We start from the raw sequence: 14849 nt of genomic DNA, 5'->3' as shown, positions 1-14849 counted from the left end.
TCGCCTGCACCCCAGTTTTCTAAATACCATCATTCAGTGAAATGAACCAGGGCTCCTTAGAGGAACAGCTGACAGAGGGCTGGGCTGGCAAGGACGAGACACACCGGGCAGCTTGTTGGATGAGGACATGATCATAAAAGTGACTAAGGAGGGCACGCTACCGCCGAAGGACACAGAGTCATCCTGATTAGTGATCAAGGTGGGCGCGCTACCACTGAGGGACACGGAGTCATCCTGAAGGGCCCTGCGTGTAACAAATATGCACTAAGTACTGAGTCGATGGTCCAACCTGAAGTAAAGTTCCTGGGTAAGGAAATGAGTGCAGAATGGAAAACTCTTCCCCACCGTGGGATGGATGCATACTGGTAAACGTAGAAGGAAGCGCGGGTCGGACGCTTGTCAAAGACGCTGACGTGAGCCAGTGGGTGAGGTGGCGGCAGGGTCATCCTGGGTTCTCACTCTACCTCCAGACAAGACCCTCAGTTACAGAGCAACGTTGTCACACTCAGGAGCTCGGCAGACACCCAACAAGCGTCTCAGCCCCTTGCCAGCACTGGGGCCACTGTGGCCGCGGGCTCCTGACTGGGTGCGCTGGATGGATGGGCATTTCTGCCCAAATGCAGTCACTGCATCCAGTCATAAGGAATCTCAGGCAAGCCAGAGTTGACGGAGGCCCATGAAAAAACTGACCTGTGTTCTGCAGGAAGTCAAGGCCGTGAATGACAGGGAGAGACCGCGGGACTTTCTCAGACTAAAGAATCAAACTGCAAAGTGGACCCTGGGCTGGATTTCCTCTCCTCTTACTAGAAAGCACCAGAGCTGGGCACGGTGGCCCACCTCTGTCATCTCAGAACTTGAGAGACAGGAGGATTGCAGGTGGGGGGCCAGCCTCAGCAGCTTGGTGAGACCCTGTTTCAAAACAAAACAAAACAAAACAAAACAAAACAAAACAGCAGCCTTCCAAAAACCAACCAACCACAACAACAACAAAAGAGCCAGATACAGTGTCACACACCTGTAATCCCAGGATTTGAGAAGCTGAGAGAAGCCGGGTGTGGTGGCACACGCTTGTAATCCCTGCGCTTGGGAGGCTGAGACAGGAGGATCGCACAGGTTCGAAGCCAGCCTCAGCTACTTAGTGAGGCTCTCAGCAACTTAGACCCTGTTTCCAAAATAAAATATAAATGGGTCTGGGAGTATAGCCCGGAGGTAGAAAGCACCAGAAAAAAAAAAGAGAGAGAGAAGCTGAGAGAAGAGGATTGTGTGTTTGAGATCAGCCTCTGCAACTTAGTGACACTGTCAGCAACCGGAGGTAAAGTGCCTCTGGGGTTCACTCCCCAGTACTAAAATTAAAAAAAGAAAAAATATTGAAAGGACTGCAAAAATTTGAATAAAGTCTGCAGATTAGACAATGTTGTTGGAACAATGTTAATTTCCTCTTATAGCTGAATTTCTTTTAAGAAAATATATACAGTTCATTCAGGGGTAAAGAAACATCATTTCTGTAATTTATCTGCAAATGGCTCAGAAAAAAGTATCAGTAGAATGATGAAGCCAGTGTGGAGAGAGACTTAAGTTTGAAGGAACTGGAGAGGTGAACACAGAAATTCTCCATTTCCTTCCAACTTTTCTATAAGTCTGAAATTATCTAAAAAATAAAAAAAACCTCTTTCACAAGTGTTTCATTTCAGCAGGGAAAATTGCTTTTTAAATGTAGTTCTCTTCTTTTGGGGATTAAGCATTGTCTACGATCTTTTCCTTTCTTTTTTTTTCAGTTGAGTTCTAATGGAAATACTGTGAACATTACTGGAAAAACTGCAACAGCATTGAGTCCCCTTTTTATGACACATGAATAATTCATTCAGCATCCGCGTCTGCAGCCATCGCTTGGCGTGGGGAAGCTGCTCTGCAGCCTTTGGTAGGGCTCACCTGCCCACAGGGACGCGCCTCAGCCTCTCCAGGCGACTGAGCCGGCTTCCAGACCCCTGCTGGGCCAGGACCCCGTGGGCCAACTTCTCAAAGAGCAAAGGTCCTGGCATCCCCGCAGGACGGCTTGTCCACACACAGGGCTGCTACTCACAGGATGCACACCCCGGCAGCCCCGCAGCCCCGCCTCCAGGAGCCACAGAGAAATCACAGCAGAAACCTGAGTGAGGGGCTGCTGGAGGCCTGGCGCCGTGTCAGCCCCTGGGAACACCAGGCATCCAGAGGGGCTGACAACACCGGCCATCGCTGCCCAGTGGCCCAACACCCAGGCTCCGGAGGCGGCAGGATGAGGTCCGCCGCTGCGGGACAGGCGGGTGAACACCACAGTGTCCCTCTCGGCACGAGGCCAGCGGCCATCTGTGCCCCAGAGCCTGCCCAACCAGGACCACAGTGGTCTGGTTCCACACCAGCAAGAGAGTCGGGCCCTCGCCTGAGTAGCCTCTCCTCTGCCCAGTCTCCGCTGTGGCCAGTGGCGGCAGCTCTGTGGGGTTGGGAGCTTCGGGGCTGCATTGTCTATCTCCAGAGCAAGAAGAGAAGCCCCCTGCCTGACACATGGGAGCAGGGGCTTCCAGACATCCCCGCCCAGGCTCTCCTCACCCCTTTCAGCTGGCCCACGGCCCCCAGCGCATCCTCCACACCAACAGCTGGCTCTGTGCAGGTCTTGATAGTGGGCCTCTGGGCTCGAGAGGTGGGACCCAAAGCCTTGTGAAATCACTAACTCACTCCTGTCTTCAGTATTCTGACATGTTCTGTTTTATTAAAAGAATAGCATGTATTTGAGTCATATTTTAGTCACAATTTAAAGACTACAGAAAGAATACTGGATTCATTAACAATGACTTCATATATGTAGGCACACGTGTAAATTATTTCAGAGTGTATATAATACATGTGTACTTTGATATCTGTACATATATACACACTTTTAAATAATATATACATACTTTGAAATAGCATATATGGATATATATACACTCTGAAATAATTTTAGACTCACATAAAAAATATTCAAAAATAGAAGAGTTCCTGTAGAAATTGCAAAGATAGAACAGTGCTCCCACGTCGCCTTGCTTGTCTCTTACATAACCACAGTACAATGCTCTAAACCGGGAGAGGGACCTGGGACGCGCCTCCGACGGGAGCCTGCCGAGCCCACACTGCCGCTCCCAGGCCTGCCAGTTGGCGGCGCGGCTCTATGGGCCTGCTCACGTGGAGGTTCCTGGGTTCCTGGAGCCGCGGCCGCCGTCCAGACAGGCAGCGCTCCTCTTCCGCAATGTTGGGAGTGCAACCGGGTCAGCCGCCGTGGAGATCAGGGCGGCAATTCCAAAGAAGCTGGGAATGGGCCACCACATGATCTGGCTGAACCACTCCTGGGTTTCTTTCCAAAGGGTCCAAATCAGAAGACTACAGTAAAATAGCTGATCCCTGTGCACGGCAGCACGACCACGATAGCCAAGCCATGGAACCGACCTAGGTCTCCATCAACAGACGAATGGATCACAGGATTATGGGAAACACACACAGTGGAATTCCACTCAGCAATAAAGAACAAGATTATGTCATTTGCAAGAAAACGGAAGGACCTGGAGAACATCATGTTAAGTGAGATGAGCTAGTCACAGAGTGAAGGGCCCTGTGTTTTCTCTAATATGTGTATTTAGGGAGTAATTGGGATACAGGAGACTGCAGACAATGCAGGAGAGACCTCAGCGGAGCCAGGGAGGTGGACTACGAGAAGGGGAGAGGGAGACTGAGGTCCACCAATGGACACACTGGCATCGACTGTGTGTACATGTGTGAATATACCGACGTCAATCTCAGGACTCCGTTGGGAAGGGCACTCTACGGGGAGGTGGGGCACCAAGTGCTGTGTACATGGATGTCACTGTCAACATGTGATGTGAGACTAATGCACCAAGGAAAGCACATTTTATATATATGTATGTGTCAAGATGTGCCATGTTCCCTCACCTCCCCGTCTACCCCACTGCCTCATGACCACGCCCTCTTAACCCTGCCAGCCATAAACCCTCGTCTATTGCCCCAGTGCTGTCTTTTGAGATCGCCATAGGAATGGAAAATACAGTGTGCAATCTTTTAAGCCTGACCTCTTCCTCTTAGCTAAACATCCCTGAGGTACATCCTGGTGTCTGTGTGTATCAAAAGCTCATTCATTTTTTTTTTTTTTTTTGGCGGGTCTGGGGATGGAACTCAGAGGCATTTGACCTCCGAGCTACACCCCCTGCCCTATTTTTTATTCTTTATTTTGAAACAGGGTCTAACCGAGTTGCGGAGGGCCTCACTAAGTAGCTGAGGCTGTCCGCGAACTGCGACCCTCCGGTCTCAGCCTCCCAAATGCTGGGATTACAAGCTTGCGCCCCCATGCCAGGCTAAAAGTTCATTCTTTTTTTTTTTTAAATTCGGAGTAAAGGAGTACCACAATGTGTTTATCCACTCATCCATGAAGGGCATTTGTGTTTCTTCTAGTAATTCATTATTAAAAACCAAGACCATGGGTATATTTGCATAGTGTGTGTGTGTGCATGCACACAGGGTTTTATTTCCTTAAATACTCACCTATATCGAGATTGCTGAGCTGTAGGTGTCTAACTTTCTAAGCAACTCAAAGTGTTTTACAGGACGACTCTACCCTTTTGAATTTGCCCCACGATATGTGAGAGTTTCGCATCACAGCGCACGAGGGCTGTATTAGCGTGGCACCCTTGCCGGCACTTGGCACTGTCAGCCTTTTTGGATTTTGGCCACCTGTGAAGTGTGCAGTACTATCTGATGAGCTTAGTCTGTGCTTCCTGATGGCTAATGACGCCGAACATCTTCTGTGTGAGCTCATTCGCCATCTGATCAAGTGTCTGTTTCTGATCAAGTGTCTGTTCAAATCATTCACCCATTTTTAAGTTGGATTGTTCGACTCCTAACATTGTAGTTCAGACTTTTAATATATTCTGTGTACGAGCTCTTGTCAGATCTGCACTTGGCAAACACTTTCCTCCCGTTCTGTAGCGTGTCTCTCCATCATCCGACAGCGCACTTTGCTGGGTTAGGGTTACGGTTAGGGTTAGAGTTAGGGTTAGGGTTAGGGTTAGGGTTAGGGTTAGGGGTTAGGGTTAGGGTTAGGGTTAGTGGTTAGGGTTAGTGGTTTCCTAACTTGGATGAGTTAGGCTGATCTAGTTCTTTGTTATGAGTGCTTATGGGACTGTACCTAGAAACTCTTCATCTAACTCTGAGTTACAGAGATTTTCTGTTTTCTTCTAGAAGGTTTATAGTTACACACTTTTTTTTTTTTATCCTGGAGGTTGAATCTAGGGTTGTTCTACCACTGAGCTGCACCCCTAGCCCTTTTTATTTTGAAACAGGGTCTAAGCTCTGTGCACTGGCCTTGAACCTGTGCTCCTCCTGTCTCAGCTCCCAAGTGCTGGGATTACATGTGGACATCCCCACACTGGGTGATAAATGGTATTTTGAAAACAAAAAGGTTAGGGTCAGATTAATCCAGAAGTCACTGAGCTGTGCTCACAAAGGTGAGTTTATGTATTCATTTATTTTTCCATCTTTTCCTTCTGAGACTTGTCGTTAGAAAATCTAACTTTTTTTTTTTTTTTTTTTTTGAGTGGTACTGGGTTTCCTGGAAGCCCTTCTATCTCCGGGCTACACTCCCAGACCTATTTTATATTTTTATTTGGAAGCAGGGTCTCTTAAGCCAGCGGGGCTGACTTCGAACCTGCGTGATCCTCCTGTCTCTGCCTTCCAAGCATGGAGGTTACAAGCGTGCGCCACCACGCCTGGCAGAAAGTCTAACTTTTAAAAACCCAGAGAGCTGCATGATCTGGCACCTGTTCTAGTTTCTTCCTCTATAAAATAGTTCATGATGTACCCCAAACCAGCTGTGTTCTTTTCTTCTGTTTTTAGGAGATACTGGGAAATGGTTTGTGGAGAAAATAATAAGCTAAAATATAAGTCAAGGACTGGGAGTGTAGCTCAGTGGTAGAGAGCTTGCCTAGCTGTGCAAGTCGGGTTCATCCATGGATTTTTTTTAATTTATTTTTTATTGGTGCAATGTATTCATACATCATAGTGGTATAAAGAGAATACTTTTGTAGACATACATGCACATCTCGCCCAGTTAGCCCCTACCACGATCCCCACCCCATTCCCTCCCCATCCCTCCTTCCCACGCTTGGCTTACTGGTTGACATCTAGTATTATAGCAATTTATACAATATTAACATTGATAATCTCACATAACAGTTTCATTTGTCTGGTACCAAACTTTTGATGACTTAAAGATAACATTTCAATATTTCTTTTTGCTTTCTTTCTTACCAGAGAATATTTTTTTCTTTTTTTTTTTAGGTGAAACTATCATACATTTATTTATTTATTTTTCAGAAAAAATCTATCCTGATATGGAATATGGACTCTAGATACCCAAAACAGTCTCAAAGAAGAACAAAGCTAGAAGATGTATATTTTCTGATTTCAAACCATATAAAGCTACAATAATTGAAACAGTGTAGTACTGTTCTAAAGGCAGATATATAAACCATTGGAGCTAAATAAAAGCCTAGAGATAAATTCTTCCATATCATCCATGGATTTTGAGAATGTGTTTTATAATTGCTCCTCAGCACAAATGGAAAATATCTGAACTGTGTCATACATGAAGACCATGTGTCTCATTACCAACACGCTTCCATCACCAACACCCCACATTCAAAGAATCTGTTTCTTCCATGTACACCTAATGTTTATAATGTTTTTCTCTTATTATTTCAAAATATGATAAATAGAGATGATGTTTTATTAACATTGGTCAAATTGATTGGTATTCCCAAGGTCTCAAAGCTAGCCACTGAAGAAATATGTTTTATACACATATTGGAGATTTTACTTATCAAGGTCCTGAAGGAGTGGCAGGCCTAGGGAGAGATGATTTAATCAACCATTGAGAAAACAACATTATGGAACTCCAAAGGATCCTTCTAATCTGTACTAGATTTTGTTTAAATGAGTGTTACTTGAGTCAGGAGGACTTCAGTCAAGTTGGGGGAAATTTAATAAAATTTTTTTTTAGAATAAAAATTTTATTAATATTTGTTCTAAGCCAAGTTTGAAAGAAATTCATCGAAGTTATGGGCCTCCTTTTCATTGTTATTCCAACAACACTCGTCAAGATCACCCTGTTTAAAAGTATATAACTCATAATAAAATCCAGATTTTATTATGCTAATTATAGTCTCACGATGACAAGAGATGCCAGTTCTCCGTCAAATGCTCTCCTGATGGAGGCAGCCACAGAAATGGCAGATCTCTGCCCGTTCATTATTTCTATTAGTGGCAAAAATCCAGAGATCTGGCCAGTACAAGTCTGAACAATTACAAAGGCTCTTCTTTTTCTCAGCATTTGGTCTGATGTGCCCATCCCTTTGCTTAGCAAAAAGTGCTCCAGAGATGGTGAAGAATGAATGATGCCCTTGGAGTGTCAGGAGAGATGGATTTATGCTGGGACATCGCTCCTTCTCATCAAACGTCTGTATTATATACTCTGGTGCCTTTTCATCACACCCACAGATGAGAATATCTAAGGCGATAGTGTAAAGATATTTATTTTTATTCTTTGAAAAACATGCCTGAAGTTGCATGTTTAATGAGCTACACTAGATTCAAAAACTTAAAGCACTTAGATGCCATACTATCATCCTAACCATGTTTGTATTTTGCAAAACTTTAAAATTTCTCTTTGGAAATTGTAAGCATTTGACATGTCCTTGAATACTAATTTCCTAAAAGCAAATTTAACTTTTAGATGATCCAGTTATCTAGGCAATGCAGTCTGGGGAACAGAAAGCGAGACGTGGTCACAGGGTGTAAAAGGAGCAGTGAGCTGCCACAGATCCAAGAAAGACAGGTGTCTACACATTGCTGTGGTGTCGACAGCCCCAAGGGAAGAAAACAAGATAGTAACTTTCTAATGCCATAGCAACAGTTTGTAATATTTAAAAGGATTGCTAATTTGATTTAAATTCTTAACCGAACCGTAAGTAATCTTTGAGCAGCCGAACACATTCTTGGTCCATATCTGGTGCACAGGGAAACATCCAGCCCTTCAGATAGTGTCCTGGCGAGACAGGACGAAGGCAAGTCCTTCCCCCAGAAACAACCAAGCAGAAGTATGAAGGCAGCCATACCAGGGACAGCAATATGGGAAAGATGCTTGTCTATGAAAGACAACTGAACTTTGAGTAAGAACGGCGGGTGTTTGTGCTGCCTTGCTGTGGCCTGCTGCAAGCCTACCGCCAGCCTGCTCCATGAGGTGTTTCTACCAGGGCGGGGCTGGCTGTGGAGACCAGGGCCTCCCTGCAAGGCAGGGCTGAATTGACTGCAGCAGGTAGAGACCATGCTCAGCTATGGATAGGCAAAGCTCTGGGCTCTCCTAGCCCAAGGAGAGTCTTGGTTGGGCCATTGGCCAACTGGAGGGTAAGCTGGGAATTCAACAGGTGCTCCCGGGGATGAGGGGACTATAGACAGGCTTGGTTAGCGCTCCTCTTGGCTCTGGATGACATGGTGGTAACACACAGCAGAGGCAGGAGGGAGCTAGATGGGGGTGAATCCTGCAGGCTGGAAACCAGCCGGGCCCGGAGAGCATCCACCAAGCCAGGCACGGGCCCGAGGCAGGTGGTGGGAACCTTGTCTGTTCAAGGTCCCTGGGCTCAGTCTCTAACCAATAGTTAACTGGCTGACCTCTACGCTATGCAGACCCAGGGGTCAATCCCAGGAAGTTAAGCTTGACAGTAAGAGTTAAAATAATAAAACAAAAGGCAAAACTGAAGAGACATCAGTGGCCAAAGACTAGAGAGGAGAAATAGTATGCAGATTTAGTCCAGGCAAGCAACTAAAAAAAAAACAAAAAACCCAACCAACAATAATTTTTTCTTTAAAAAAAAGCAAAATACCCGTAATTACCTCAGAGGTGAAAAATCACAATCTCAAGTTGCTACAACATATTATATAATTTAGTTTTCAAACTGTCTAATTAGTTTTCAATCCCTCCCCCAAAATGTGCCAATTTTAATACCAAACAAAACAGCATGGTATGTACACATGCGTGTATGATCACACACACACACACACACACACACACACACACACACACACACACACACCAGTCAAAAGAAACAGTCTCTAAGTGGTAGGAAAGAAGTTAATTGAAGCTGTTACAAATATATTCATAGCCTAAAGGAAACCATATTTAAGAATTAAAGGCAGCCATGATGATAGTGATTCAACACGGAATCACTAAGTGCACAGGAACCATTAAGAACTATCTGGATGAAGATCTTGGAATTGAAAGTGCAACCTGGAATAAAAATTCACAAGAAAAGCTCGACAGCAGATTTCCCATTACACATGTGAAAGGAAAGTAAATTCTCTCACCTGAAGAATAGAGAAAACACCGCTAAAGGAAAATGAACGAGCCGTGAGCACCTCGGAACATCACCAAGCACACCCACCGGGCGCAGCGGGAGCCTGAGAAGGAGAGAAGGGGGGCACGTGGAAGGGATGATGTCCGAACCTTCCCAGATACGCAGGAAAACAACCCAGAAGCAAGGAGCTCAACAGACCCCAGCTAGGAAAAGTGCAAAAGAGCAACAGCAAGACACATCCACGCAGACTGCTGGGTGACGAAGAGAAAGTCTTGATAGCTGTAAGAGCGGAAAACAAGTATCCAGACAGGGAAATATCAGCGGGGTTTATGCCCAACGCTTCACGCGGAGCAAGGAGCCTGGAAGACAGCGCCGACACAGTCACAGTCCAAGGACCTGGGAAGCAAGCACAGCGTAGCCATCCCAGCCCCACCGAGGGCAAGGTAAGTACAAATGGGAGAGTTTGTCCCTGGCATACCTGTCATATAAGAAACAGCAGAAGAAGCCTTCAGGCTGAAAGCTAGTCGCACCAGATGGTCACTTGAATCACAGGAAGACATGGTGAACGCTGGAATCAGGAATTATGAAACTAGATGGTGCCATGTGGATGTATTTTTATTTTTCTTGTCATATTTCTTCAAAGACATACTAGTATACGTCAATAATTATATTAGTACTGTAGGTTTTATGGCACATACACAAAATATAAACATGAAAATATGAACAAAAGGTGGAGGGAAAATGGAGCTACATTGGAGCACAGGTCTACATTTTACTGAAATAAAGTTGGCAGTAATATGAAATAATTGGATTAAGATGATTACTATAGTCTGCAGAGAAACTACTAAGAAAATAACTTTTAAAAAGTTAAAATATTAACAAATTGAAATGGTGTCCCCAAAATATCTAACCCGCAAATTGTGCTAAGAAGAAACAGAGAAATAATGGCGCCCACAAAATACAGACACACATTGAAGATGAAGATGAAAATGATGGCTGTGACGCCACCACGTCCAGATTAGGCTCGCCGCACACGAGTGGCCACGGCTAGAAAAAGCCAGGAGCTGTAGGACTGGGTTAAAAAGACAAAATTCAGCTGTGTGCTTTTTTTTTTTTTTTTTAACAAGTGGCACACTTTAAATTCAGAAAAGTAGTAGAAAAGTCTATGTCACAGAATATGATGAGGACTGGAGTGACAGAGGCTGACAGCTTGAGCAGGAGAAGCAGGCAGTTCCACACACGAGTGAGCGTTTCCAGTGCTCCATTCTCAGCGGGACCAACAAGGGCAAGGGCAGCAGCACAGTGCCACACATCGGGATGTGTGGGTGCGGGGGCCCAGAGAATGCTGCAGGCCACACGGCCCTCTTCTTCCCAGCACAAGGCCTGTTCTCCAGAACACACTGTACATGTTAGGACAGATATCAAATCCCAGTCAATTTAAAGAGAAATTACACAAACTAAGTTTTTACCCACAGTGACACTGATCAGGAATAAATGATAAGAAAAATGTGGGAAAATATCAGAATATTTGGAAATTCAAAAACATATTTACAGATAACTCGTTAGTAAAATAAAAGTCACAATATTTTTTTTTCTGGATGGAGAAATAAACTAAATAAAAAGACGGTATATCGCCGGGCGTGGTGGCGCAGGCTTGTAATCCCCGCGCTTTGGGAGGCAGAGACAGGAAGATCGCGCAGGTTCGAAGCCAGCCGCGCTGGCTTAAGAGACCCTGTTTCCAAATTAAAAAAAAATATAAAATAGGTCTGGGAGTGTAGCCCGGAGGTAGAAGGGCCTCCAGAAACCCCAGTACCACACACACACACACACACACACACACACACACACACACACACACACATCAAAATTTATAGGACAGAGTTAAGAGCATTTGAGAGAAAGTTACCATTTTTTTAAAATTTGAGATTGAAAGGAGCAATCTCAAATACACAGCACTAGCTCCAGTCTAAAGAAATTAGTCAAAGAGGAAGAAATGTAAGTCCTTCCCCCCAAAAAAAATAAAACACCAGAGGAAAGAATACTGTACACATCTGAGTGAAAAGAAAAACTGAAAGTCAGGGGGAAAATAAATCAGTGGAACCAGAAGTCAGCTATCTGAAAGGCTAACACAACTGATAAGTGTTTAGGGAGACTGACCAAGAAGAAATAGAAAACTCAAATGGTCAAGTGAGGCGTGAGAGAGGAGACAGGTGCCAACCCAGAGAGAGTAAAGGGTTCCGATGGGGTACCGCCACCAACTTCATGCCACCAAGTGAGAAACAGGTGAGACAGACACTGACTAAAAGTGGGACAAAGAAAAATGTCTTTAAAGTGATAGATTTAAACCCATAAAGAAACAGAATCAGATCAGTAATTGAAATTTTTCCTACAAAGAAGAGTCCGGCAACTGCTGCAGCTTGTTGGGGTCCAGGTGACTTCACTAGTGACTTCTAACACATGTTTTAAAAAGAATCATCCCAGTAGAAGATTTTCCAGGAAACAGAAGAGGAAATGGTTCCTCACTCACGGACAGAGACACAAAGACCCTTAAAAAGCTGGGCGGGTGGCGCATGCCCGCAATCTCAGCACTTGAAGGCTGACGCAGGAGGAGCGCGGGTTTGAGGCCAGCTGCACAACTTACAAGGCCCTCAGCAACTTAGTGAGACCCTATTTCAAAATAAGAAATAAAATAGGCCTGGGCTTATAACTCGGAGACAGAATGCCTCCGAGTTTGATCCCTAGTAACACAAGAAGAAGAAGAGGGAGGAGGAGGAGGAGGAGGAGGAGGAGGAGGAGGAGGAGGAGGAGGAGGAGGACATCTACAAAAAGAACTCCCCCTCTCGGGTCCCGCGATGTGCTCTGCAGCCTCCTGTCCTCTGGGACCTGTGACCCCTCTCACCTGGCTTACATTTGCCAGTGACTTCTCTCTCACACAGCCGAGTCCCCACCTGACCCACCAGTGCTGGCGTCTGCCGCACTGGCGTCCAGCCCAGGGCCACTCCCTGGGTCCTCGCTGATGGGCATCACGGCTGAGGCCCGCTCACTCTTACTCCATCAATACTTCAGAGCCAAGGAGCACCAGCTCCTCTACGTTCCCATTCCGGCTTCACTCCCCAACTCTGCGGGGCCCTCGTGGGTCCCCAAGCCCCACCTCCCCGCTCCAGAAGCCCGACCAGCGCATCCTCTGACCTCCAGCTCCTGCAGTTCTTCCTCCTCCTCCACGTCGTAGGACAGGGTGTGGATTTTGATGTCGTCAGCCGAGAGATCGACGAACTTCCCGTCGGGGTGCTCCAGGCTGTCTTTGGTGGGCGACCGGTCCTCGATGAAGGTGGTCTCGCAGCAGTCGGCAGCCAGGCCGTCCCCCCAGGAGCGCAGCACGCCATCTGAGTAGAGGATGACGTTGGAGCGGTAGTGGGAGCCCACCGACTGCCGCAGCGCGTTGGGGTCCAGCAGCTGCTGTGTCGGCTCGCTCCTGCCGCCGTCCAGGCCGCCGGGTGCGGTGCCGGCGATTACCCGGTGGCTCTGGTACTGGGGCGCGGGGTAGACAGACACCAGGCCATCCCTGCTCTCGGCCATGAAGTTTCTGGTGTTGATCAAGCCGTTGCGCTTGCTGGTGTCACTGATCTTGGCCTGCACCTGCACACTCTTCTGCTCCAAGAGACCATCCATGGTCCCTCCCTCCCCGCTGGGTGTCGGGCTGGTGGGCTGGGCTCTCAGGTCACACTAGTCACACAGGATCCATTTCTCCTAGAGGAGGAAAGAGAGACGAGGTGACAATCGTGTCCGGAAAGCGCTCCTGCCGCAGACCCACGCTGTTTCAGGCCGCACTAGTCCACCCGTAGGCACAGAGGTGTGGGAGTGAGACAAACACCCAGGCCTGCCGGCTCTGTGGATGGCGACAGGGCTCTCTCCAGGAAGCCAGCTGGCTACCTGCGCCTCTGTGCGGCTGCTTCCAAGTGGGGACGCTGCAGGCACAGGATCAGGAGCGGCCCGCAGCACCGGCTGCTGGCACACACCTGAGTCCACGGGTAGATGCATTGCTCAGCAGCGCCCTGTCCACAGGGAGGGAGCCTGCAAATCTCTAACGCAGATAGCTCTTCCCAGGTGCACGCAGAAAAGCGTTCACCCGAAGGAGAAGGGGCTTAGAATCCCATTCCCTGCAGACTTAGAGGAAAAATGAGAGGAAGACCCACACATTAGTGCTGTACACAGGCAGCCCCCCACTCGGAAAACAGCCGCCGGTACAGCCACTAAAACGCATCAAGACGTACGCGTGCGTGAGCTGTCTCCACGTGGCCCGGACCGCACCGGGAACTTCCCTCTCAGAGTGGCTTGGTTCTTAAAACATCTACACTCGGGTGCCGTGAAGGAGTTCTGCAAATTGTTTTCTCTCTAAATTGTCTTCCTATCTAGGTTTGCAAGTGGTGAAAAAGAAAGAGACAGAGAGAAGAGGAGGGGAAGGAAGAGGAGGAGGAAGAGGACGAAGGAGGAAGAGAATGAGGAGGAGGAGGAGGGGGAGGAGCTAGAGTTGAGGACTTAGGGAAAAATAAAGAATGAATTTCTTCAGGCTTCCCTCCTTGCAAGTTAAAAATAATTATGCAGGCAAGCAGTTCACCTTGGACACTTCCATAATTTACGACTTTTCTTAATTATAATTGTTTATTTGGTGGTGGATACAGTGATCTAAAATCGCAGACTGGTCTAAGGAAAAGAGGCAGAGAGGACACCTTTGAAACTAATTGAAAAATATGGTTAGTTCAAACTCCAGTTTCTGCTCCAAGAGACAAGGAGTCAGAAGCACTGTCGACGTGCCCCTGTGCACGGTTTAGGAAGGTCAGCAGTCACCACGGCCTCTGTCGATATGGCGTCGAAGCATCTATTTTTGCAGGCGCATTTGCAACCTGAGAGCCAAAACCATTAATGAAACTATTCGAACAAAGACGTGTGGGTGCCTGCGACACGCCGCCAAGTGTGTTTGGGAGACCTCCATGCCACAGTCTTCCCAGCTGGCACCGAGGCGCGCTGGGACATCTGGTCACACTCGGCACCGCTCCTTTCTGTTTTCACAGGAAGGCTGCTGGCTTGCTGTCCAAGTGTCCTATATTCCGTGTGACCCATTCGTTGGAGGTACCAGCGTGTCTGGAATAACCCCAAAGCCAGGCCAGTCTCAGAATGAACTGCTTCTCCCCAGATGGGCTGTCAACACCCTGCGGGCCGTGTGCATTCGGATTCCTCTGCTGCGGCAAGCCACGTGCTCGGCCGCACACAGCTGCTGTCTGTTCTCTTGCATCTCTGTTCCTTAAGATGCCCACGTGTGCGTCTCTGCCAACGTGACAGCGGCCGGCCAGGCGACCTCTGCCTCCTGCCGCCCAGAGCTCCTGGGGTCGCCCAGGCTTTCCTGTGGTTTGAATGTCAATTCTC

At 47.2% G+C, this 14849-nt stretch overlaps 1 protein-coding gene across 2 annotated transcripts in view; it reads right to left on the bottom strand.

The window, feature by feature from the left end:
* The window catches only part of SYNDIG1 (synapse differentiation inducing 1), a gene marked incomplete at both ends in the record, with an annotated part of 44138 nt that extends 31041 nt beyond the window's left edge, over window positions 1–13097 (bottom strand). For both annotated transcript variants that reach the window (XM_080716237.1, XM_080716238.1), the window contains one exon: window positions 12618–13097. In XM_080716237.1, the coding sequence (XP_080572363.1) occupies window positions 12618–13097 (480 nt within the window). The remainder of the gene's footprint in view (window positions 1–12617) is intronic.
* Window positions 13098–14849: the final 1752 nt, after the last annotated feature.

Source organism: Muscardinus avellanarius (assembly GCF_963383645.1).
Source record: "Muscardinus avellanarius genome assembly, chromosome: 19".
In the NCBI taxonomy this organism is placed as follows: Eukaryota; Metazoa; Chordata; class Mammalia; order Rodentia; family Gliridae; genus Muscardinus; species Muscardinus avellanarius.
This window is presented reverse-complemented; position numbering and strand designations above follow the sequence as displayed.